Source organism: Oculina patagonica, chromosome 2 (genome assembly GCF_052425735.1).
Source record: "Oculina patagonica isolate OP01 chromosome 2, crgOcupat, whole genome shotgun sequence".
Classification (NCBI taxonomy): Eukaryota; Metazoa; Cnidaria; class Anthozoa; order Scleractinia; family Oculinidae; genus Oculina; species Oculina patagonica.
The window spans coordinates 2,620,844-2,647,892 of NC_135759.1; the positions used below are offsets into that span (position 1 = coordinate 2,620,844).

At 39.1% G+C, this 27,049-nt stretch overlaps 1 protein-coding gene across 1 annotated transcript; it reads right to left on the bottom strand.

Moving 5' to 3' along the window:
• Positions 1 to 13,303: 13,303 nt before the first annotated feature.
• Positions 13,304 to 20,443, bottom strand: LOC144640649 (uncharacterized). Its single transcript, XM_078499744.1, has 4 exons — positions 19,102 to 20,443; positions 16,516 to 17,202; positions 14,487 to 14,660; positions 13,304 to 13,581 (listed from the first exon to the last, which is right to left on the bottom strand). Exons 1-4 carry the CDS (start codon positions 20,438 to 20,440, stop codon positions 13,304 to 13,306), a joined length of 2,478 nt encoding a protein of 825 aa, XP_078355870.1. The 5' UTR covers positions 20,441 to 20,443.
• Positions 20,444 to 27,049: the final 6,606 nt, after the last annotated feature.

Consider the following 27,049-nt stretch of genomic DNA (forward strand, 5'->3'; position numbering starts at 1 on the left):
AAATTCAAATGCATGGTAGTCTTTGGGGCGTTCAGGTGTTGGAAAAGTAACGTCTTCTTCCATGGGAGTTTCACCGACTCTCAACACTTCGCCAGGCTTCTTTCGGCGTGACAGATCTAGAAAATCCATCCAGACCTTGGCTTCCTTCTCAGTTAAAGCCATGTTATGTTCCTTATTTTCTGAAGTCTTCCCATAGCCCATGTGGAGATAAGGAATTTCTGGCACTTGAAAGGAAAACCACTGTTTAGATTTTTTCTCAGACAGTATATCCTTTGTCAGACGTCCGAAAACTTCCTTCGGACCTCTGTCCTTGAAGCCGCCTTCTCGTAGTTCCCTGTCATCCAAGAGCACGGTGGGAGAAAGGAAAACCAAATTTTCCTTATGATGAGGGTCGCAGAACCAGGGTTCCAGGTTGAACTTCTTATACAGCTCATCTTTTTTAACACCAACTATTTCTGATAAAGTAGTGATCGTAGGATCATTGCTGCTAGTCATTGCTAAAATCTGCTCAAAATGGACGACAACAAATCGAAGATGTTGGGAAAGGATCGCGGGCGCACCACAAATTTCGCGGGTTTTTATTTAGGTAAGTACGTAGTGTAGTCATCATATAGTGGTTTGACTAAATTCTATTTAACAATTAGACTACGAGCCCGAGTTTAACTCGCGCGCGCGACTGTTTTCTATTTTAACAATAGAGTGTTTCTGTCGAGGAACTATCGGCTGATAGTTGCCCCGCGGAAATTTGATGTTCTTAAAACAAATATTAGCCCGAGAAGCGAAGCTTCGAGGGCAAATATGCTAGTTTTAAGAACATCAAATTTCCAAGGGGCAACTATCAGACCGATAGTTCCGAGACAGAAACACTCTATTGTCTTTATTGTTCACCACTAAATTTTCTTCCGCGCGCACATACAAAAACAAGCATCGTGAATTATTTTTACTTTTGAGGATAAAAAACTCAATTGAAAGCCGAAATTTAACAAACGAAACAAAACCAGACGAGAAACCCACTAAATGCAGTGAATTTGGTTGGGTTTTTTGTCTGCAGGCAGCTTGTTTACAAAAAACAGTCACGGGCGGGCACTATCGATCCGGGCATTTTTCACGGGAGGGCACTATGGGCTGATAGTGCCCTCCGGCGGACGGGCACTATCGCGTCACGTGTTCAATTTAAACCAATCAGAATCGGAGAAAATTTAGTGGTGAACTATAACGGCGAATAGAAAACAGTGGGAGAACCAATCAGATTCGCGGATTTCTAATAGAACACAGCTGAGTTTCTACTAAATAGGGATATTAATAGTTTGTAGTAAATAATAAAGATGGTAAATTTTAAGCTCGGTGATAAATAATGAAGAAATTGTTCAACATGACACGAGCGTGGGACAAAGAAAAAATCCGAGTCCCCGACGGGAATCAAACCCATGGCCTCCCAGATACCCCGGGTTGGGTGCTCTAACCAACTGAACTACGAGAGACTCGTTGAGAGCTAGGCCTTTTACTACGGTTATTTATCACCGAGCTTAAAATTTACCTTCTTTATTATTTACTACAAACTTGATGATTTCGACATTGCTGATCCTAGCAGTATGCAGGACGCGTGTCACATATCAACCTAGTAAATGGCCCAGCTCCCAACGAGTCTCTCGTAGCTCAGTTGGTTAGAGCACCCAACCGGTATCTGGGAGGCCATGGGTTCGATTCCCGTCGGGGACTCGGAATTTTTCTTTGTCCCACGCTCGTGTCATGTTGAACAATTTCTTCATTATTTATCACCGAGCTTAAAATTTACCATCTTTATTATTTACCATAAACGAAGTATTTTCTAATTCCACCCTTCTCATTGAACTCAAAAGATGCCATGAATAAAAAAGGACTTCCTTTAAATGTCGACTGGTCGATTCTGAACGGAGTTTTAAAAACTCTCTATATATATAGAGAGGAAGGCAATGAAACTATAACTCACTGGAATCGCGCTAAATCGGCTAAAAAACCACACAACACACAAGGAGAACAGCAAAGGAGCTAAGGTGAGTGATTTTTATTGTAATTCAACGGTTATTTTTCGTTCTTTTCGGTCATATTTATTTCCCCATACAAATCCTTTTAAATATGCTAAAGAAATAAAAAACGCACCCGAGTGCATTGTTGAGTTATTTAAGCACGCGGGAATTTTTAAGAACACGAGAGAAGTGCATAGAGAAGCACGAGGCGCAGCCGAGTGCTTCTCGCTTGTGTTACAGCGAGGGAAAGACTTCACTTTCGGTTAATAAGTAGTTAATCTCAAACTGAGGCCTTGCCATATTCACCGAGCGATAGCGAGGTCAATGCGGCAAGGCCAAGGTTTGAGATTTCCCGTAAAGACCGAACGTTCGAGGTTAATAAGTTGTTTATTATAGACATCTTTCATAAATGGCGGGTCTAATTGTTATTCTTTTATGTGCATGTAAATTAGCCTTCCTAGCCTCGTCAACATGTGTAAAAATAAAAGAATTTTTAGTCAAAAACGAGTCTAGGAAGCCGCTTATTTGCATGTGCACAAAAGAATAATTATTATGCTCGCCATTTATGAAAGAGGTCTTATTATATGGCTTTAAAAAAGTTGATTCAAGCGGAAATGACCACTTTACATCCGGTGATGCGCGCGCTTGTCAGTTCATTCATTTGAAACTGCACAAGTCAGATGAACTAACGCGTACTCCGTCAAAAAATATATTTAGTTTCGAGATCTTTCGAGACAAATAATTACTATATAGTCGTAAAAAAGTCAATCAAACAAGTCATTTATAGTTGTGTTACAGTTTGGCAAGGTAACTTTTGTCGACATTCTCAAGAGTCAACGGCCAAACTTCTTCAATGCATACAAAGAAGTGCTTCAAACGGCCTCTTTGTAAAAGCAAAGAAAATGCATGTAACGGAATGCACTGTTCAGAATTTTTCAGTCTTCGTCGTCACTCTCGATAACAAATCCACGACGTTTGTGCAATTCTTGTATGATCTTTACTGGGCCGTTGAAGATCTGAAACTGGCAACCAGAAGTACTGCTGATGTTTGCTCCAGCAAAACCCGCTCGGCTGTTTACATCTGACGTAGCCTGTTCCAGGCTCTCGGTAGTTGAAGGGGAAAGCGAAAAACGCGGGCGAGCGAGAAAAAAACGAGGGGAGACGAAGGCGTAGTTAATCTCAAACTGAGGCCTTGCCGTATTGACCGAGCGTCCCGCCTCATTTTTTCCTCGCTCACCCGCGCGCATTATTTGCTCTCCCATAACTACCGAGAGCCTGGAACAGGCTACATCTGACGCTCCTGGAAGTTAATGAAGCTGGTTTAAACTTGCTTGTATTACAGCGAGGGAATTTGTTGATGCTACCGCTTGTCTGCGAGAACTTTACAAAACATCTCAAATTTCTTATATAGAAGAATGTTGAATGGAGATTTGCTATCGGAAAGAAACGACTGAATGCTTCGCTGTAATCGTTAACCAGACACCGTGTCATCGAGGGTCAAGTTCGCCCTCATCGCCATAAATTTTACGGACATCTTAGTTGAAAAACTTTCCTAAAAAGTGATCAAGATCGCCAGCTGGTAAGTCCAAAATTTCTACGCTCCCAGTAGTTATATTTGACGATATATAACGTTGAATTTTTTTTTTCATGTCACTGGCAGTTTTCTTGGTTGTGTTTTTACTTTTTCGCTCTTTGACGAAAGTTTCAGGTAATTTAAAGCTGTACTTTCACTTTTTCCCTAAAATTTAAGCTCACACTCTCAGAGTGTTCATCGTCACTCGTCATCTTAAGCGGCAGCAATGTTCAGTAAATAGAAACAAGGTGGTCTTTGAATGGCATTTTGTTATGTTTTCAGTTTCTAATTTGCATAATCCGTAATCGGCCCGTGGGCATTACGGGAGAATAATGCCCTTGCGCTTAGCCAATCAGAGCGCGCGTTATATCGACTCCAAGCACTAGCCATATAATAATTTCCCGTAAAGACCTCACTCTCGGTTAATAAGTAGTTAATTCATTCTACTGAATTGCGGTCACATCGCCCCATGGCTAGATCGCTCCCAAGCAGATCGCTCCCAACCAAAGTTAGATCGCTCCATCGAAAAAGTCAGATCGCTCCTAACAGAAGTTAGATCGCTCCATGTTAAGAATAGTGTTATGTTTTAAAGTAAAACTATAAAGCTTTCAACAGATCGACAAATTTCGATCGAGTTCTCAATTTACGATCTCTCCGTGTTTGTCAACTTTCGATCGCCTTATGTTCTAAAATTATTGTGAAAATTATTGCTTCGCTCTAATTTGAAATTTTGGTTCAGGTATTAAATCCGATCAAACCCAGTCCTTCTCCGGCCAGAGTTTTATTGCGTTTTGAAATGGCCAATCTTTAATTAATAATAATAATAATAATAATAATAATAATAATAATAATAATAATAATAATATCTTTTATTCAGACACGATAAATTTACAGCATAGCTGATGTGGTCGTGTTTAAGTTACCTAAGAAATAATCAAAACAAAAATAACACTAAGACAAATACGAATACTAACTAAACTTATTTACAATATAAAAGATATTTACAATATTTACATGCACTAGCCTATTTACAATTTTCTATTTACAATATCGAGATTTTTGAGGGCCTTTAGTTCCCTATTGAAGGATGCTAAGCTTTCTTTAGCCCTCCAGGCATTGGGCAAATTATTCCACCTTTTTGCGCCAATGTATGAAACTGATTTCAGTTTAAGGTTAGTTTTTGGCTTGGGCAGTTCTGACGTCTCAGGTCATATATATACTTTGCTGATTCCGAAAAAGAAATTGGATACCCAATGGAGCAGTTCCTTCAAATACTGTGTATACTAGAGTTAGAATTTTAGTGTTATAGTTAGTTTCTAGTGTTCGCCATTTTACCCTTTGAAGGACATCCACAGAGGGTGTATACCAGTCTAATTTATGAATTACTTTTGCTGCACGAACATGAATCTTCTCAAGTTCTTCAAAGAGAGTACTGCCGCAAGAACCCCATACAGTTATGCCGTATATAACAGATGGTAAGATGACTTTAAAGTAGAAATCATTTTTGGTTTATTAAACCAAATTTTGGTTTAACAGATAGATCGTAGCAAGTTTAGCTTCTGGGTGTATGACTTAATGAGAGCGTTTACATGAGTGTCCCGTTTGAGTTCATTATCCAGGTAAACGCCCAAACACCTGGAAGAAGTCACCGTTTTATCGGATTACCTCCAAGTGATACCTGCCCTAGAGGTCCAATGAAATGCCGGCCCCGGGATAACATCATATACTCGGTCTTCCCTGGATGTGGAGTTAGCTGGTTTTTGCAGCACCACTTGTATAATCTCTCTAGAATGGCGTTTAGCTTCTCTGCAACCTCTGTGCGGATTGAGCCATTAAACAAAAAACTCAGAGACTCAAAGGACATTGCAGAATGCAATATGGCCAATCAATCGACAGCATGATAATAATTTTCCAGGGCAATTTCGCTTGAGAATAAGTCAAATGAGTTCACCTTTCAGTTCAGTATTGAAGCAGCAAACGTGATATTTGTACTTTTCGTGCAAAGGTTTGTAACGTGATACCTTTGTTTTTCTCTTAGACTGCTATGGATTCTACAAGAACCATACTGCATTGTCCCTTCAGCATTTAGGAAAAGACCTAAAACATTACAAATTTTCAGAACAGCGCACGAGCAGAGCACAAACTATTAATTACAAAGCATTAAATTTCGAAATAGCGACTTTTTCCCCCGAAATTGTCGCTAAAAATTGCGGCTTTTCCCCCGAAATTGTCGCTAAAGGATTTCGTGCGCCAGTTCGGGTGTCGGGGTCGGGGTCGGGGTCAATTTTTTTAATTTTTTTTTAAAAAATTCACTGATTCACTGAAAAATACACAGAAAAAATACAAAGTTTTTATTAGCGTGTGGGTCATAACGAGTCGAAAAAAAGCATTTTCTTCACAAATTCGGCACAAATCTTGATCCTTGAGCGATCTAACTGGGAGCGATCTAATCATGGACCGATGTGACCGGCGACCATTCTACTATCAGGCGTTTCTTCCCGCTCACTCGATCTAGCGCGAAATTCAGTGTTGTTTTCTGTCAATGTAGCTGAATACTTCGAGGTAGAAAACAAACTTTTTGACGAAGAAGATGGATGAAGAAGAAGATGGGCATGATGCTGTTTACTACTGTCAGCTGTTCCATGAGACGCGATTTAAACAGAATACAAGGTTTTTTTGAGGTACCTGTTCCCACCTATGACACCGATGCACCGAGTAAATTTCGCAGTCGAGTAACATTTTGTACTTTTGAGCTAGATCCTGTCCCGAGAAAAAAATATGAACACGCGAACAATAAGGATGGGCCGATACTCGATACCAAACATTCGATACACCGATATTTTGACAATTTTTAAAAGTATCGATACTTTCGATACGTTTTCGATACTGCACACGTGACCTGAGCCAGCGGTCTTCTGGTCAGCACCTGAGGTTTAAAAATGCAATTTTTCTCAAAGAAATATTGATGCTCTTGTCAATATTTGAATTTTTCTTGCCTTGACTTGATGTCCACACATTGCTGATTCAACAGTGGAACAAAAAGACCAAAGTCAACATTCTTGGCTAACATTTATAATGCCAGGTCTGTCCTTTGTATGGTCACGTGACAAACCAATGACGACAGGACGGAAATGACGTCATAATATCGATATCGATATCGATAAAAAAGGCAAATATCGTATCGATATCGTATCGTTTTGAAAAACCTGTATCGGCCCATCCTTAGCGAACAATTCCAACGTGGAATACCAGAGACAGGCAGCTTGCTTTTCCTGTTTAAAAAAATTCTCTAAAACCGCGCGTAGGTGCTAAAAAGGGCCTGGAAACGGAAGATTCGTACAATTCAAATGGTAAGAGACGGTTCGTACCAACCGGAATAAAAGGACTACGAGCAGTCCCTATTTTTTCGCAGAGTCCGTCGAGCATTCACCTAAAAAAATAAATGACCGCGCCTCGTCCCTATTTTTCGCACAGTCCTTTATTTTTTAGGCGAATGCTCAACGGACTCTGCGAAAAAATAGGGACTGCTCGTAGTCTAGGCTCTGCAAGCAGCTGCAAGCTATTTGTTATAACATTGATTCGTCACTGTTTTGATCTCAGTGCTACCAAAAATCAGCATGAATCGAAATTAATAAAAAGCCTTTCTCACCTCCAAAACGTTTCATACAAGAAAACTAGTCTTATTTCTTGTATATTATTGTGCTCAATCCACTTTCTCGTCGATATTCTTACTTCAGTCGAAGCGGGGAGAGAACACCCATGAGCATTTGCAAGACTACTACGCGGGAAAAGTCAGCCTGCTGACCGGCCAGCAGGCTCACGTGTAGTCTGTGATCGTGAATGCACGCGCAAGTTTCTCGCGAATGCAAAAGAACGATAATCACACTACAGACTTGTACCCAAGGGAAAATTGACGCGAATTCGCCCAAGATAATTTGACTTTGGTTTCACTTGACTACAGAGAAAAGGTCATGCCCGCCAGAAATTTTGAATACATGTAGGTCATGTAGAACCCTCAAAACAAATCAAAGTGGGCGTGGCTCAAGTGAGACCAAAAATCGAAAATTTAGGCCACTCACGAGTCGATTAACATTTTATTTAACCAGAAATCAACCCTTATGGGTTTCTGATTTAACTTAACTGAGATATCCAGATCACGATGAGCCTAAATATGTATTGTTTAGTGCTTTATTCATAACCGCAATAAGTTTCTTAAATTTCTATAATTCGGCGATCTCTAGCTGTCACCAGAGATTGGCTCCTTCTTCGTGTAGCACAGAACACGTCACAATCGAATACTGCATCGCAAACCTTTTGTTTTTATTATATTCCTCGTTTTTTTGTCCTTTTGTTCTCTATTGTTATAGGTGAACTGTGTCTTCTACACGAAGTAATAGTCCGGCGGCTTAGCTCAAAATTTTAGTTGAATTGTGCACTTTTTGATACAAGCATGAAACTTGGCACAATGAAAGTGGTCACCAACAGAAGTTTTTTCAGATATAGTGCCAAGCCCGAAAAACACCGGTTTCCATGGAAACCTTAATTTATTAACCCTATTCAGACCGGGTTTTTTTGGATCTTTTTAGACCTCCGTAACTTCCAGAATATTTAAGCAATCACAATGAAACTTAGGGAATATATAGTATGTCCAAACACCTATCTTTTGGTATACGTCACGTGGGAAGATGACGTCACATGACGTGACAACTACATCATAATGTCAAAACAGCCGCCATCTTGGATCCGCCATCTTGGATTTCGAATTTTTTCCAAAACGTCATAAAACCGCCCAAAATTACTGCAAAGTACTCAAAATCAATAAAACTGTGCTTAAAAACCGTAAAAGGATGAAAATAGTTGCATTAAAATTATTTCTCATTAATAGAAACACGAAAATTACAAAATTGGGAAAACATGCCTGTCAAAATGCCGTTGCCATGGTGACGTCAAGTTCCTGACACAACAACTTACCCTACCAAATTATTTCCAGATAAATTTTAGATAAACTCGCAAAGTTTGGTAGCGTTTGGTTGAATCTTGAAAAAGTTATAAGCTTTCAAAGTCAGCGCGGGCACTTTTCGCCCCTCCCGGTCTGGATAGGGTTATAATCAATTAAATTTCGTGAACTATTTGTTTGTCCTGGTTTATCGACAAATACTATTATGCCAGGTAGTGATACCCAGTCGCACGTACAAAATGTAGAATGAAATGCTGTAATTTAGACTGTTCACAGCCCTATATTTTCCTATTTTTCTTCTGTTAGCGAACGGTTCACCGATCGCGAGAGACCTGGACGCCAGCGCAAAACAAAAGACGCGAGGGAGCAGAGGGCGGGGAACGAAAAATCTTTTCCCATGCAATAATTTCCTATTAAATTATTGGTATCAAACAGATGGTAAAAAATAACAATTGTAAGCCTAATTAAAAGCATTCATATCTGTATTTATGAATGAAAATCAACAATAAAAGATTTATAAAAGTACAAGAAGAAATACTTTGTGGGGAGGGGGCAGGGGGGCCTCTCGGCTGAAAATTTCATTGCTGTTTACTAGCTGAAAATAGGAAATTGGCGTTGGCACTATATCAAGAATTGATTAGTATGCGAATGCTTGTAATCCTGCAAAGTTTGGTGCTTGTATCAAAAATCGCACAATTCAGGAGCTAAGCCGCCGGACTATAAGAGCCTAGATTTCACCGCGAACACATGGATAGGGTGATCAGCCTGTGGGGGGCCGGGCGGCAACGGCTAGCCCCGCTGCTAGCGAGGAATTATATTAACGGACTCAAAACCCCATCAAATCACAAAATACCACGCAAAAAATACTGAAACAACAAAACATAAGTGAACTTTATTTATCTGGCTTACAGTAGATCACGATTTGGAATCAAAAGATGCAAAATTCAGTATTTTAAGGGGCATTTATCGCGACCAGTTCAATCAAGCCGAGGTCAATCGCTACAAATTACAGTGAACGAATGAGATCAAATGGCCTAAAACACGGAGGATTATCTGCCTGTTATCTGCTGTCCACTTGATTGAAACTATACCGACCTATACCACTCAGTTTTCAAGTAATGCGGATTCGGATTTGAACAAAAATAGTGGCGGATTAATACATTTGGCCAAAACATAGACCGCATCGGCGGATTTGCGTACCCTTATTCACCCCCACCTTTCATTGTACCCTACACATACAAAGCCTGCGAACGCAGACGTATTTCCGGCTGCAAGACTTACTTTTCGGCGGAGAGAAACGACAGCCAAAAATACGTCTGCGTTCTCATGCTTACACACACAAAGCAAAGTCACTTTATTGACAATAAAATTGTCTTTTATTATTAAAAAAATGCTACAGTAGAAAATGTTTACTTAGGGAGGGACCATTATTATTTTTTTTTTTTTGGGGGGGGGGGATGAAAAATTTTCCTCTGCAAACTTTTTATTTTAGTTCATGCACCTCTGGAAACATTTTTTTTTTCGAAATTCTTACTATTTTTTGTTATACATATCGTTTTTTCAAACAATTTATTTTGTCTTTCCAGGCCCTACAAACAATTTTTTTCAATATTTTTCATCCCACCCCCTTCCAAAAAATAATGGTCCGTCCCTTACATAAAACCATATATCCATACATCACATGTAATGACAGGCTCTTTATTTCTAGAAAAGCTAACAGAAATAACTTTTTTTAACCACTTGGAGTGAATTTCTAAACTAATTATTGGAGGTCTCTTTTTTCTAAATTTAAAACTACACACTATTTATAAAAAATAAATATACATTATCAAACAATATTTACAGTGTTACAAACTCTGAGCTAAAAACTGTGACAGTGAAAGTTATAGGTCTGTATTTCTATTGATCTTGTATTCTTTTTTACTGTAAAATATATCTTGCCACTACTTATGCGGGTGTCATACCTTTCAAGTCTCTATTAATTTAACCTATGAATAATATATAAAAAAGTGTCTTTAGAGTGTCGTAAAACAAAGACCAAACTCATTACTCTAGCCAATCACAAAGGATAAAGACAATCTAGTGAACCAATCAAAACTCAAAGCAAATACATGTAGCCGGCACGAAGCGCGGGAAAACCATGCGAGTGAGTCACGATTGGGTTTGGTTTTGGTTTTACTTCTGATTGGCTGAGAAAGTGGCACAAGTTTTTTAAACCAAAAACTATGCGTTAAAATGCAAAACCACAGAAAAAGAGAATCACTTTCGACACTCAAGTAAAAATCGCTCTAGATCAGCTAGCCGAATTGTAGCAACAAAAGAAGAGCTACAAAACAACCCATGCATGAGGGGAGGTAAAGTCTATGCCTGCAAAAAAATAATGCAAGTATCTACTTTCCAAACAAAGGAGACAATACTTTTTTAATACCAACCTTAAACAATGGTTTTCTACTTAGCATATACAATTATTAATACTGGTTAATTAACTTTGGCATAACTATAACTCCCTTTTCACTCAACTACTGGGAAATGAAGGGTCATTGTCCTGTTAATTCTTCTCCCAGTTATAGAAAATATACAAATATACAAAAAAAAAAAAAAATGCTTTTAGAGTGCACACTTCGGGAGTAGAGGATACTCAAGATAAAAAGGTATCAGTGAGATGATTAGGTATGTCTTGCATGTCTCTTACTGGCAATTTGGGTATTTTTCTGTCATTCTTGCAGTACTTTTTGGGGCAAGTCAAGCGTGTGGTTATTGGCATTGTTCTTGCAAACGTTACAGAATTGTTAGAGTTTTCATCTGAATGTTAGACCTGGTGGTATAACTGTCCCCACTGACACTTTTTCCCTGAAGTACCCACCCCCCCCTCCCCCCCCCGGGTGATACTTAGCTGTGTGCACTAACAAGATAAATAAATGTAAGCAACAGACAATGAACTGTTTTTGCTTACTGGTTCAATAAACCACTTGTAAACTTCACTTATTGTATAAAAACAGTTAGCGGTCATGTTTTCAAAGCAAGTAATGCATGTTTGACATAAATAAACTGCTTGGCAGTCAATAATATTATTGCTACACTACAAAAATGATTTGTGGTAGCAGTTATCATGTTAAATACCCGTAACTACATTATCTTTTGTAAATATGTAATTAAAAGTAATTATTCATAATAAAAATTTTACTTAACACATTTTTCTAACCACCGTTTTGCTACATGCTAAACAACAGGCACGATAAGTATAGATTGATGTAACAGTAGGTCTTTGGAGTGTTCAAAGATCCATTTAAAGGGACTATGTCACAGAGTTTATCAGATTTTTGAGCAGCCAAAGTTTATATTTGTGTTGTAGGAAACCTAAAAATAATAGTCCATTTGTTATAATTATTAGAGCACTGAAACTGATAACAAGCATCTTTGGCTGCTAATGGCTCGGATGGAAACGGATTGCAATTGCAACTAGCATAAGTAAAGCTTACTTCTTCAAGTTGTTTACACGCATCTTCCAAAAAAAATCGATATTTATAGCCGTAGCTTGATTTCTATCCGCAAATAAAAATTATCAACGTTATATCTTCCTTAACAAGTTCCAAAAATCTGCAAAATCCCCATGACATAGCTCCTTTATAAAAAGTTTATCAGGATAAATATTTCAAATACACTACATGTCACATTAAGTTTTGTAAAGAATTAAAAATATAGGCTGAGTCAAAATAGGCCTGTAATATTATTGTTGTATAACTTCACAACTTACACAGTTTACTACCCTAGGGCCCGGGGGGGGGGGGGCACTCCCATATATGAGCTATATAGGTATGTGCCGCTGTGAAGGGTATGGTTTTCAAGCAGTTTAGTCTGGGATAGGGTATAGAAATCAGCGAGTTTTGGTCTAGAATAGGGTATCATTTGCCGGAAAACTGATCTGTAGTAAGTCCAGAATAGGAATAGAAACTTGGAAGAGGAAGAGGCCTTCTTAAACGTAAATTATATCATCGCAGCATCGTTGTTCACAGATGGTTTTCCATTAAAACACTGATAATGATACAGTTCTAACAAAATGCAAGTCTGGGATAGGGTAGGGATTTTCAGTGTCTAGTCTAGTATAGGGTTGCAAAAATCAGCTGAACATGGTCTGGTATAGGGTAAGGGCTTCAAATTCCCAGCGGCACACCCCCACCCAGAAAAATATAGAGTACCCCCCCCCCCCCAGGCCCTAGGGCTAGAAACATAATTTGTCACAGTATTTGCCACCTGGGCAAGTGAATTCCCAAACTACCGTCGCTTGCATCTAAGCATGAACACGTGCCGTCGAAACATGATCTAATTGGGTATCAAACGTGGCATGATTGGTCATGAAACGTTTGAAGTTTAGCAGACCGTAACGGCAACTTTCGCGCCAAAACTTCAACACATTCCGGTTTCGAAACAGTCGAAATGGCGGAAAGATTGGATATCAAGACTTCCTTCAACAAATTGATCCTGATCTGTGTCGATATGCATTTGTCAGTTCACTTGAATCACTTCTGGTGCAAAGTTTCGCCTTTTCTCAGTGTTTATGGTGAGCATTTTGAACGTGAAAGTTGTCGTTACGGTTTGTAAACTTCAATGTTTCATGACGAAACATGCCACGTTTGATACCCAATTAGATCATGTTTCGGCGGCTCGTGTTCACGCTTAGATGCAAGCGACGGTACTGCACTACACCAAAAAAAACATCACCTGAAAACCCTGTGTAAGTGCTAATTTTAAACCCTGACTACATATACTCTACAAACATTCACAACAAAATTCTTCACCCAAATCTCTGTGGCTCACCAAATCATCTTTTAAGGCATTAAACAAAATCTGGTAAGTTGCAGCTTTTCCATTTTTTTGTTTCCAGTAGGAGAGCATTTGGTACACCCGTTCAGAGAATTCAGGAATTTCTCTTTCGAATGCAGTAAGTTTTGCATCTTTAATTTGTAGTCGCCGCCCAAGTGGCTTCCAACGTTCAACACCATCTGCCAGCCTCTCTAATTCTTCATCTTCAGGTGTACCTGCTTTGACTGCGACAATGAATAAAGTAAGTTAACTGAATTTAAGTGCATCTATGTAAAACATATTTAAAGCTTCACTATAAACTTATTAATACAGTAGAAAACCGATAACTCGAACTTGGATAACTCGAACACCCCGCCAACTCGAACTTCCATTTCCCTTGGATTTGACCCCACTTTTCAGTCAACTTGGGAGGCACGGTGGCCTAATGGTGCTATTAAACTTGAATTAATTTTTTTTTTCGGTTCCCTTCAAGTAATTGGGGTACGGTTCTACTGTAATTCATAAAGTGATAAACCAATTGCATGCCTGCATTTAGGTCGAACACATGCACTTTGATCCAGCGGTAAAGAACAACATGTTGTGAAAACTTTAATGGCCCACTTGTCTTTGTACTGTGTACTTTTAGGCTGTGACTGTGCAAGGAAAAATCTTCTTGTACACTTAAACAATTAAAGCCCTTGGCGAGCTATGGCCTCGGGCTATCATCATTTTTCTCATGTTTGGAAACCCCAGTAAAACACTTGCACTCATTTTTGAAATATTACATCCAACATAGATGAAAATTTTCATGTTCCACAAATGGATGCCCTTTGTAATTGGCAACATGACACTTTTAATAATAATAATAATAATAATAATAATAATAATAATAATAATAATAATAATAATAATAATAATAATAATAATAATAATAATAATAATAATTCATTTCTCGCGTGTTACATAAAAATCTAAATGCTCTTACATTGATGTTATGGTTTAAAACAAGGTCCCCTCCACTTTTTTTAGCCACTGGTCACAAATGCAAGGTCTTAAAAATAACAAAAAAAAACCTGGATGGGCTTAATACAGCTTTAATTTATGGTACCGTATCTGTTTGAAGTATCATGGCAGAGAATGATTCACATACCTATTGTTGCTGTTTCGGATGATGAATTGCTGGCTACAATTCCACTCTCACCAGAACTGGTTGCTCCTGAAGGGACAAGTTGTTCATTGTCATCATCGTCATCATCATCAGAACTTTCTTCATCATCCTCTTCTACCTCAACTCTGTCTTCTTCATCCGGTTCAGATGGATAGACTGCATAAAACACACTTAACATCAATAATAAAATTTATATTGGTATACAAGCCAGCAATAATATTATAAAAAATGCCCCAACTAAATAATAATAGTAATAATAATAATAATAATAATAATAGTAATAATAGTAATAATAATAATAATAATAATTATAACAATAATAATAATAATAGTAATAGTAATAATAATACACAGGCTATACCATATATAAATCATTTAACTCTTGTGGGTATCTGTTACAAGAGTTAAATGATTTATATAGCCTGTGTACAGCCATCCCACTCCGCTCAAAAAAATCGCAGAGGGAATGTCTGTGTTATGGTGTCGTTAATCCGCTTCCAGTATCCTGCTGCTCCCGATTTAAATTTCACATAAACTATTTTATTTTTTTCTGGACCGCTCACGGAGCAAAATCATTTTGCAGCTTCGGTCTCACAAACACATGAAAGATTTGCTCTCCAAAATCGAACTAGCTGTTTAACTAACTGTTGTAAATTTGAAAGGACAACACAGTCCTCACCAAACTATGGCTCTTTCTTATATTGGCTCTAAATAATACAGCATATTGCGCCCTTTCAGAAACAAGTGAGAAGCAAAAGGTCAAATGCTTGAATAGGCAAAAATAATTTTGAACACCACAAGCTTACACGTATGGCCTGCATAAATTAAAGGCAATTACAACACATTTATGAATGGTATTCGTGTAATTAAGAACCAATCAGAACATTTCCCACACATTCCGGGGAAACCACCTGCAGCCAAACTCGATTAAGGATGCTATAAACACAGACATTCCCTCCATGATTTTTTTTTTGAGTGGAGAGGGACGGCTGTACACAGGCTACAATATGGACACCAAAGAGAAAAGGAAGAGCATCCACATTATGGAGGTATCTACATTACAGAGGTAGAGTTTCTATGAATTTTTGTCCTCTTTAAAAGAGGTGTCTTTAAGGAGAGGTTCGACTTTACAGTGTAAGAAACAGCCACTACTGTTCAAGAAAAAAAGTTCAGGAAAAAAAAGTTCAAGGAAGTAGTTTACTGTTCAAGGAAGTAGTTTGCGAATTTTGTGCAATTTGTTCACATATTTTTTTTTCAATTTCTTTGATTAGGAACATAGTATCTGGTTCAGTTTGTAAATTTGGATGCAACACTGCAACACTTTTGTTTAGATCCAATTGTAGATTGAGCCTTTCTGTTCATTCAAGTTAAAGTTTTGTATTCGTATTTCCCAACAAAACGGATGCGGAAGTTTGCGAGTTTGTTCAGCCCAGACCAACTTGCAATATTTTACGCTTGAACAAACACAGTAAAATTTTAGCCGTCACGGAAAACACTTCAATGCACTTAAAAAACATATTTTAAGATCTGTAGTATGTTAGAAAAAATCATTTTATTTTATAAGCGATTGAGTGACTAACAAACAATTGACATTTTTCACAGCTTGAGCATTGCGAAACAATTGTTTTACATTGTCTGTAGTTCTGATTATTTGTCATTTAGTTGATGGAGGGTGTTACCCAGACGCTTGCCCGTCGTGCAAGTGACCGTGAAAAGTTACTTGCCCAGCCTTGAAAACTACTTGTCCTGGACGACCAGACGGGACTTTTATTGAGCCCTGCATATAGAAGTGGGGTAAATCTGAGCAAAAGCAAAGAAAAATGACCTTAAATTCAACATAGGGGGAGGGGGGTATGCCCTCACCCCTTTAATTCAGTATACATGTACATATATACATGTACTAATAATTTAACAGAGTTGCAATGAAATAAATGTCCCTTGTTCTGTCTGGCATGTTATAATTATTTTCAAACTGTATACAAAGAAAGTTATGACAAGAACAAAATCTCACCTTTAGGGAGACCAGCAACAACAACAGCTCTTGCAAAATTGACAACAATGCTCCTGATAGCCTCTGTTTGATTTGGCAAACAACTACCATCCTTTCCACAAACATCTTTTATGGCCAGGACAGGAGCAATGTTGTCCTTGCGCCCACTTTTTGCAATCATGGAGAGTAAGAATCCATCCAAATTGACAGCTCTTACTTTGAACTTTTCTAAGCTCTCTTTGGTCTGTGCAAATGTGGCACCAAATGGAGTGTCGCCCCCTAACTTTTTTGCACAGGCAGTTTTGGAGTATGCAACTACGACAGGTGCATTGTGGTTAAATGCTGGATCTACTTTCAAATTGCCTTCGGTCCGTTTAATCAGATCGTCTACCTTGGGATTGCTTCGAACTTCTTGTTCAAACGATTTGTAAGTCTCAGGAAATTCAGCTTTACAGAATCGACCTTGACCCTCTGAGAAGTCTTTCTTTTCTTCTTTCTTCTCTTTTGATTTCTCTTCTCCTTTCTTCTTTAGTCGGCTGCCCTTAAACAACACCTTTCTGGCACAGCTCACAGGATAAAGGCTGCCAACTTTGCACTGTGGATCGTGAGGATTAAGACATAATCCATGCAACAGAACAAGGGTAAAATGATCCAAATAATGAGCTCCAATGGCTCGGAACAAAGCAGCTACCTTTTTGCTTGTATTTCCTAACATAGAATCAAAGAAACATGAACAGTTAAATCACCAACAAAGCCATGCTGTTGTCTGAAGTGTGTTTGGATAATTTTGAGGATCCCAGTTCTTTTAGCTAACTAAAAACGCCGAAATTATGTAATTCTCTTTGAATTACTCTTGGGAAATGATTTTGGTCTTAGAAATAGTCTACACTGAAATTTTAGGAGTCAAATAAAAGCCTTAAGCTTCTTAGTGACTGATGCAGGCCTGTGGCATTTCAACGCTGCCCTAGATGCTGTGGTAGCAAGGTAGAATAGGTCTGTTATTTGTAGACGAATACTAATGCTTTGTTAATCGTAATGTCATTTTACCAAAGAATTTACCTTTGAAACTTCAGAAAAAATGAAAATGAGTTTTAAATGTACGTAACTGGTGCTTATAAGACCAATTTGTAACACTTTGCCGATACGGTTTTAGATTTACAAGCCAGTAGAGTGTAACTGAAACTGAATTTCCTTATGAAACCACAACGTTCAGTGCAGAAAACAAAACAAAATGGAACATGTTTAGCATTTAAAAGAAAAACAACGAGAATTATCTTTGTAATAACCACATTTTTTGAGCGGATTTAAGTATAGCAATGGCTTCACCCGATTATGTCTCAAGCGTGACAAATTAAATAACGCGTGACGGGCCGGCGGTTAATATGAAACTATTGCAAACGACGTTTTTATATACTAAATCGCAGTTTTCTGTCCCAAATGGAATCATTATTCCTTAGTTGAATACTAGAAAGTTTAATAACTGTAAATACTGTGATTTTGAATGGTTCACAAGAGGATCTGTGGTTATGTTCACTGTTAACAAACCGTTCACAACGGTTCACAGCTATTTATAAAAGAACTGTGATGATCATCTTTTATTGTCGTTGTGAACCGTTGTGAACCGTTGTAAACCGTTATTTTTCGCTTCGGTTGTGTTCAACATACAAAGTGAACCGACTGTTAACCGACTGTTACTTAGATTCAATCATTGCTTTCCGAAATCTCGGGATCTCAAGTGTTCACTTCCCGCCGGTAACGCGGGATATCGACACGTGCAGGTGCTATCTGCCCTTTTTACAGTGATTGATTATTGCACAATACTTTCTACCCATTCTTCTAGAGTAAATTCTTCGGTAAAAGAAATTTCAAATCAATATAGCATCAGCATCCGTCTAGAAACACGCTTATTCTACCTACGAGAGCATCTACGGCTGCCTGGAACACAACATTTCTGTGTCAGTCACTTGGGACTCTAGTTTTTGGCTTGTAAATTCTTAGTGTAGACTAATTTGGTGGTGAAGTTCATTTTACAAAAGCAATTCGAGTTGAAATGAATAAATTTGGCTCCTTAGATTACCAAACGAATGTAGATTATCAAAATTCCTTAAAACACACCTCAGACAATCCCGGATGAAACCTGTTGAGACAAACGCATTTCACAGATTTTCGCGAACGTCTTGACTGGCAAGCTTTTTAAAAACATGTTATCCCCCTCTCCCCCAACTCAATGTTGTTTTACGGGGTTTGCAATTCACCAGGCTTTGTTTTCATAACACGACAACATTGACAACTTTGAAATAGGGGAGCGGGGATTGACAAACATGAGCTGTAGTACCAAAATTGGTGAAAATTAGCAAAGTGTCTCAACCCTTTTGGCCGGGATTGTAGCTGGTGCGTTCCCGCAGATTTGCTAGTCATATTTGCGGGATGCATGGAAACCATGGCTTAAGTGTAATGAGCACATTAAACATTGTGTTGTATTGTATTGCTACATAGCAGAAATATTTCCTGTTTCCATGTGGCATGGAAGCATGGCAAAGGAGGAAACAATTATGGAAACATATTTCCTTGTTTTGCCAGGCCTTTAGCCAAATGACAAACACCCACCTTGCAAATAGGAAAAGCAGACAGCCAAATGCTTCTCTGTACTTGTAACCAAACAAATGCGGGGAGCAATTAGGTTACGTCCCTGCTTTTCAACACGTGTAGGACTACTTAAATATTCAGCACTGTTGTTTTCTACATCTCTGATCAGTTCGTTGAATGTTTCTTCATCTGGGAGGAGAATTGCATAGTCCACACCCTGGCGATGTTTTAAGAGAGGTAAAGAATTAAGGAAATCCTTTTGAATTTCCTTATTTTTAATGAGCTTGCTCATAAACTGGTGAAACAGCTTTACATCACCAAGCTCTCTCCATCTGCTACCAATATCTTGAAGTTCTGCTGGCATTTGCGTTACTTTGTAGCGCTTTGGGACAAGGATTATCGGTGCACCATTTTCAGTCACGAGCAACTTGTACTCATATTCCAGCTGTTCCGTGCCATAAAAATCTTTGTATTTAGTCATGATGGCATGTTTAAGTTCAGGTGAAACTTTGCAGGATAACATTGCATCGTGGATGATGTCAAATGTGGACTTTCTTTCAAATTGATCGAAAACACGGTTATTATTACTGTGGTGCGTGATGATTTCTCTTATTTTCCGATTAGTGTAATTAAGTAAATAAGGAAGGCTCCAAAACAAGAGGAAATCAGAGATCTTGTTAGCACCAATCTTAGGCTCGTCATCTGTCGAACTTTCTGATTTCTTCCGGTTTTTCTTTTCGAAGAAAATCAGCAGGATCGAAAACAATAACATGTAGGAGCCTTTCAAAGGAATTTGTAGCCCATTGTCGCCTGGGTTAACCGAGTCTTCAAGATCTAAAGCTTGTGTATCCCTTGGTGTTGGAAAGTCAATTTCCATGGGAGTTTCTTCCACAACTGAAGCTGACCCTTCGTCTTCCTCGGCGGGATCTCTCTCACGGCTTTCTTCCCCTTCTGCAGTCGACTGTTCGTCTTCTTCGGCGGGGTCTCTTTCGCGGCTAAAGCGCGACAGATTCAGGAAGCTCATCCAGACTTCGGCTTCCTCCTTATCAATTGCCATTTGACATTTCTTGTTTTCCGAATTCTTTCCATATCCCATGTAAAAGTAGGTTATTTCCGGTACTTGGAATAGCGAGGAATCTTTTGATTCGCAGATGTGCTTCGCTACGCGACTCAAAACTTCCTTTGCTCCTCTCTCCTGAAATCCTCCTTCTCTCAATTCCAAATCTTCAAGGAGCACGAGTGGTGATAAGAAGAGCAAATTTTCTTTTTGATTCGGGTCATAACAGATACGCGGTTCAAGGTCGAATTTCCCTTGCAAAAGCTCTGGATCCAACCGCGTGATTTGCGACAAAGTTGCCATGTTGATCGCTGAGCCGAAGAATGAAGAGAACTTTCACTTGACTGTCCTTTCACTTTGCATCCTTGCATTGAGCATCATATCCCATAAATATCCCATAAGGACTTTCGGGAATTACTTCCTGTCTGTAGCTGTTAGAAATGACGTCATCACTTAATGCCGGCATGCGAGTCGGACGATTTTTTGTTGGATTTTCACCGCGATCATCAAACGTCTCAGGCAGTTTTTCCCTTTCTATATCGGGAAATTTCATATACCTTATTACATGAAATTTTCGCGACACTTTGAAGTGGGCATATTTCGCGACACTTAATTTCGCGATTTTGCGAAAATGTTGTATTTTGCCACTTTAATTTCGCTTTTTACCGAATGGTAATGAGGTTGTAGGGATCATTCGCTAAGTCACGTGTTTCCCTCACTCACTCGAACACTCGACTCTGATATTAAACCGCACGTGCTGACAGAAAGGTTCTTTAAAACGCCATTCAGCGCATGTCAAAACAAATTATTCTCCAACCTCGTTCCCAGAGTCTCTCTCTTTCAGGGAACTTAATTGAATTTTCACAAAACAAATCGAAAGAGGATCAGTTATTTGACTAAGACACAATTTACATTTCCTTGGCAATATTATTTATAAACGACTTCATCAAAGGAACAGCAACGTCAAAAGAAACAAAAACGCAGGGGCTGGACAAAAATTTGGCAACAGGAACAACAAAGCAGTTCTCAGGGCCTGTTCATATGGAGGATAGTTGTCCCTTGTAGGAGGGTTACCCTCCATACCGAGCCACCCCGGCGAGAGAGCTTTTCATACGTTTCTTTATAAATAGCTGCAAACCGTTTACATGGGAAATTGTTAAGTTGGCTCGGGGGGTAGGGTTGCCCTGGGTGTAGAGTCACTCGCTTTGAAGGTAGGGTGACCCTGGGGAGCGAGTCAACTTTTTCTCCAATGAACAGTTTGGTTATTTTTGCCTCGCTTACCAGGGACAAGTTGACACATAGGGTGATACGGAGCATGCGCAAACGCTACAATCAGAAAAAACAAAATTGCAGATAAATTGAAATCGAAGTCGGTGGTAAATTAGCCAAAAAAATGGTCTTAGTCGATGATTCAGCTTTCCTGATTTTAGAAAAAAGCATCCATAATAGACGTTTCAAAACAACGATAATAAGAACAAAAGTTCCAAAGTTCCTTATTGTTTCAAAACAACTCTCGTCAGTCTTGAACCGAGAGGGACAAGTTTTGGCTCAGTCAACAGGGACAACTTTCTCATATAAACGCTCGGCAAAAGATGGCTCGGGGAGAGAGTAACACTGCTACCAGGAACAACTCTCTTCCATATACCACCTCTGTTTCATATACACGTGAATTATTGTTCTTGAATCAATTGACCACAACATCTATTTATATTGAAAATTCCTTCCTTCAGTGGTACTTAACTCATTCTTTCTTGATTATTGACATAATATGAGTCTAATAACGGAGGCTTTCGTTATACAATTTAGAATAAAAATCAGCGAAAATAAATGACGTTTCGATGAATCGCGGTTCATCATTATCAAATTCTAAAAAGTCAGATTCTGATAAGTTCAATATATATTGAGAATGCGTGTGAAAATCTCGTTGCATATGATTAAAGACTCTACAATGTGAATTGTAGAGAGTGTTAATTACGAACTAAATAGTTTTGCTTTAATTGAGTCAGATTGAGTGTTTGTAGTTTATTTACCTCTTGATAGCATAACAATAACAATTTGTCAACATTTTTTTCTCACTTAACACACAGATGGATGAACGAATCTCAGAGATAGTTAATACCTTAAGAGTTGTAAACAACCAATTCAGCCAGAGGGAGGTGATTGAGTGAGTAACAGTAACAGCAACACAGGGACGGCGGAGCATTTTTCCAGGTGGGGGGGGGGGGGGGGGGGGGGGGGCTGACTAGTGACTTGAAGTCGGGGGGCTTAAGAGACTCTTCTCTTAGTAAGTCTTTATTTTTTCGGAAAAAGTGGGGGGGGGGGGGGCTAAAGCCCCCCCAGCCTCCCCGGCTCCGCCGTCCCTGCAACAGTATACTGTATCTTTATTGCGCCTTTCTCTCCAAAGGGAAGTAGTGGTCCACAGGGAGCAGAGGAGCCAAATTCAGCCTTCCTTAATATTTAAATGTTTGACCTATTTGGTGGCGCTTATCATACGTTATCTTTTGTTTACGCGACGGTTAAACCAGCTGGAATCCTGTATAACCAATTCGATGTACTGGATTTTAATCTGTAGTGAGGTATTCTTCTAATTGTTAGTTCTTTGTTGCCTCTTTGCGCCGTGAATTTTTCTCTAGAGCCGACTGACACACAATTTCGCACCTTTGACCAATTTTGGAAATAATTTTTCTTAACCGTTGTTTATTAAATTTTAGAACGTATTTGTTAAAAGTTGCTAAGCTGATACATGTATGCCACGATCGGAGTAGTGTGTGGGTGAACGAGTGAGTGAGTAAGCCGGAGTAACAGAAACGCCTCTATACACGTCCAATATACACGATCTGATACGGATCGTAAAAATCATCAGACGAATCGTACAGTTCGTACGGTTGGTACGAGTCGTGAAACAATAGTTTACGAGTCGTTCAGTTGGTGAAGTGCATATGATTAGTGAGCCAAAGTGGGTCCGAACAGTGCTACGAATCGTACGGTTGGTACGGTTGGAACGAGTCGTGAAACAATAGTTTACGAGTCGTTCAGTTGGTGAAGTGCATATGATTAGTGAGACATAGTGGGTCCGAACAGTGCTACGAATCGTACGGTTGGTACGGTTGGTACGAGTCGTGAAACAATAGTTTACGAGTCGTACAGTTGGTGAAGTGCATATGATTAGTGAGACTTGGTGGGTCCGAACAATGCTACGAATCGTACGAGTCGTACGGTTCGTACGAGTCGTGAAACAATAGTTTACGAGTCGTACAGTTGGTGTAGTGCATATGATTAGTGAGACTTAGTATGATTAGTGAGACTTAGTGGGTCTGAACAGTGCTACGAATCGTACGAGTCGTACGGTTCGTACGAGTCGTGAAACAATAGTTTACGAGTCGTACAGTTGGTGAAGTGCATATGATTAGTGAGACTTAGTGGGTCCGAACAGTGCTACGAATCGTACGAGTCGTGAAACAATAGTTTACGAGTCGTACAGTTGGTGAAGTGCATATGATTAGTGACACTTAGTATGATTAGTGAGACTTAGTGGGTCTGAACAGTGCTACGAATCGTACGAGTCGTACGGTTCGTACGAGTTGTGAAACAATAGTTTACGACTCGTGTAGTTTGTTAACTGCATAGCATTAGTGATAAAGCGTGATACTGTAATCAAAACACACCAAGCATAATGGCTGCGGTCACATCTACGACGTAACTAAAGTTTAACTATAGTTAGTCTCAAGTTACGTGACGTCATACTTAACTAGAGTTAGTGCTTTCGGTCGTCTTTGCGGTCACACCAATGCAGTTAACTATAGTTAGTTCTGATTAGCTTTTGAATAATTTCAAATTTAAGTTAGTTCATGACAGCCGTTGTTGTTGTTGATCTGTGTCTAGTTGTTCCTCTATTTTTTTTTCTATTTTTGGACGGCATCTCGGCGTTAAGAAAATAAAATGATGTAAGGATGCTAGACGCCGAAGAATTCAAGCTTTATTTTTACTGTTACTCACTTTTCTTGGCATGTTGTTTTTCTTTTTTTCCATCCCTTCACGCTTTGTTTTGCATATTTATGTTAATCTCGCACGCGCGAAAAGAATAGTCGCATTCTGATTGGTTTTTCGTTTGTAAACTTAAGACTAACCCATGAACCTTGCTTGGGTATAACTATAGTTAGTCTGTATTGTTTTGGATCAGCGAGGCGTAACTTTTCTAACTATAGTTAGGGTGAACAGAGAAGCGGTCACATTACCGAAATAGCTAACTATAGTTAACGCCGTCTTAACTATAGTTAGTAGTCTAGATGTGACCGCAGCCATATTTCACACGCTTTAGAAAATGCATATCCTTCGACGCAGTAAACACAATGTATATTCTTCGTTCTAAAAGCGTGTGATGGCCCAAACACGCTAAACGCAATGTGTCCGTCAGATTCTACTGGTTCTATATAAGTGTTTTCAGTTAGCGAAACTCGCAAAACACAACACACTAAACACAATGTATATTCCTCGTTCTAAAAACGTGCAAACCCAAACACGCTTTAGAAAATGCATATCCTTCGACACAGTAAACACAATGTATATTCTTTGTTCCTTGTATTAAATGGCCGACACATGTTAAACACGAAACACACGGTAAACAAATACACTTTTTTTTCGTTCTAAAAACGTGCGAACCTGAACTCGCTTTAGAAAACGTATATCCTTCGTTTGGTAAACACTGGGAGCGTCAAAGCCCAACGTACACGGCCCACGGTAAACAAATACACGTACTTTTCGTTCTAAAGCCTTTTCAACCCGAACACGCTTTAGTAAATGCATATTCTTCGTTCTAAGTGTGCTAGCGAAGCTCGCTAAACACAATGAACATGTATGTCCGCAGTATTTCCCTGGTCGAAACATCTGAAACATACTAAACGCAACTGAATGTTTATATTTTTCGTTCTAAGAGTGTGCACAAAACACGCTTATTAAGGTGACTCGATCGAAATAAATGACCTGCTGTATGCCTGTCAAAAATGTCTAATTACTTCACCATTTCTGACTCGATTACCCTCAGACTTTCGCATTTTACTCGAAATTTATCGAAGATTAATACACACGCCAATATGTCGATGTAATGATTGCGAGTTTTGTGCGATGCTACTTTTATTGAACACACCTATTTGGATAAAACTGCTATTTACAGAAAACTGAGCGCTAGGATCTAAACTACTGCTCTTATTATGACTCTCTAAGTTTCCGAGAAATCGTCGGAACAGAAACCTCGATACAATTTGATCATCAAAAAGTTAATCTCGGGCAAACCTCGAGGCTGGGAACGCTCCAGCTCTTCCACATTTCGCCCAAAAGTACCCGGCATACCCGAAGACAAAGAAAGTTCAATGCATCAGTTTTGTTAGCTCCAAATCACATTCGGTTATTTGCAACGATGAAAAAGTTTGAGCAAATACTATAAACTCACCATTTGCGTCAAAATGTAGGAAGGTCGCAAATTAACGTTTTTCTAAATTACATGAAAACTATCCGTACGAATTCCTTAAAACAACCGGAACATTAAATTGAACATCTTACACAAACTTTGTGCTACTCTACATTTCTGGAGCTGCCTTGATATGGATGAATTATTTTTTTAAAGTGAAGCACTACTCCAACTCTCTATTGAACACGGCCATGTTGTCGTTTGAATTCTACAGCTGACGCTATGCAAATTTCCTTGGGTTTGATTAGAATTTGAAGAATTCACACATGGATAAGGGGTCTCCTCTACTAAGGGCCTGTTTATATGGAGGAGAGTTGTCCCTGGTAGGAGGGTTACCCTCCATACCGAGCCACCCCGGGCGAGAGAGCTTTTCATACGTTTCTTTATAAATAGCTGTGAACTGTTTATATGAGAAATTGCAAAGTTGGCTCGGGGGGCAGGGTGACCCTGGGTGGAGGGTCACTCGCTTTGAAGGTAGGGTGACCCTGGGGAGCGAGCCAACTTTTTTCCATATAAACAGTTTGGTTATTTTTGCCTCGCCTACCAGGCACAAGTTGACACATGCGGAGCATGCGCAAATGCAGCAATCGGCCAAAACAACATTGAAGTCGGCAGTAAATGTGTCCAAAATAGTCTTCGTCGATGTTTCAGCCTTCCTGATTTTAGAAAGGGCCGCCATAATAGATATTTCAAAATAACGCTCGCCAGTGTTTTGAGCCGACAGGGCCAAGTTTTGGCTCGGTCAACAGGGACAACTTTCTCATATAAACGCTCGGTAAAAGATAGCGCGGGGGAAAGGGTGACTCTCCTACCAGGGACAACTCTACTCCATATAAACAGGTTTTTCATGATTTTACCCCACAAGACAGCGGTTATTTGAATAACAATAAACAGACTACAATGTATTAATTTCAACTTTATTACCAACCCTTTTCAAATTTCATGTGGCATAAATTAAGGACACCTTTTACATCAGAACATGAAGCAACTGAACACTGTCAATGCACCCCCCGTATCCATGTGCAAATTTTTAAAATTCTCGTAAATTCCAAGGAAATTTGCATAGCGTTAGCTGCAGAATCCAAACAACAACATCATTGGCCGTGTTCACAATAGGGTTGGAGTAGTGCTTCACTTTAAAACATTATTTCATCCAAATCAAGGCAGCTCCAGAAACGTAAAGCAGCGCAAAGTTTGTGTAAGATGTTCAAATTAATGGCCCGGTTGTTTTAAGCAATTCGTACGTTTAGTTTTTATGCAATTTAGAAAAACGTAAATTTTGCGACCTTCCTACATTTTGACGCAAATGGTGAGTTTATAATTTTTGCTCAAACTTTTTCATCGTTGTAAATAGCCGAATGTGATTTGGAGCTAACAAAACTGATGAATTGAACTTTCTTTGTCTTCGGTTATGGTACTTTTGGGCAAAATGTGGAAGGGCTGGAGCG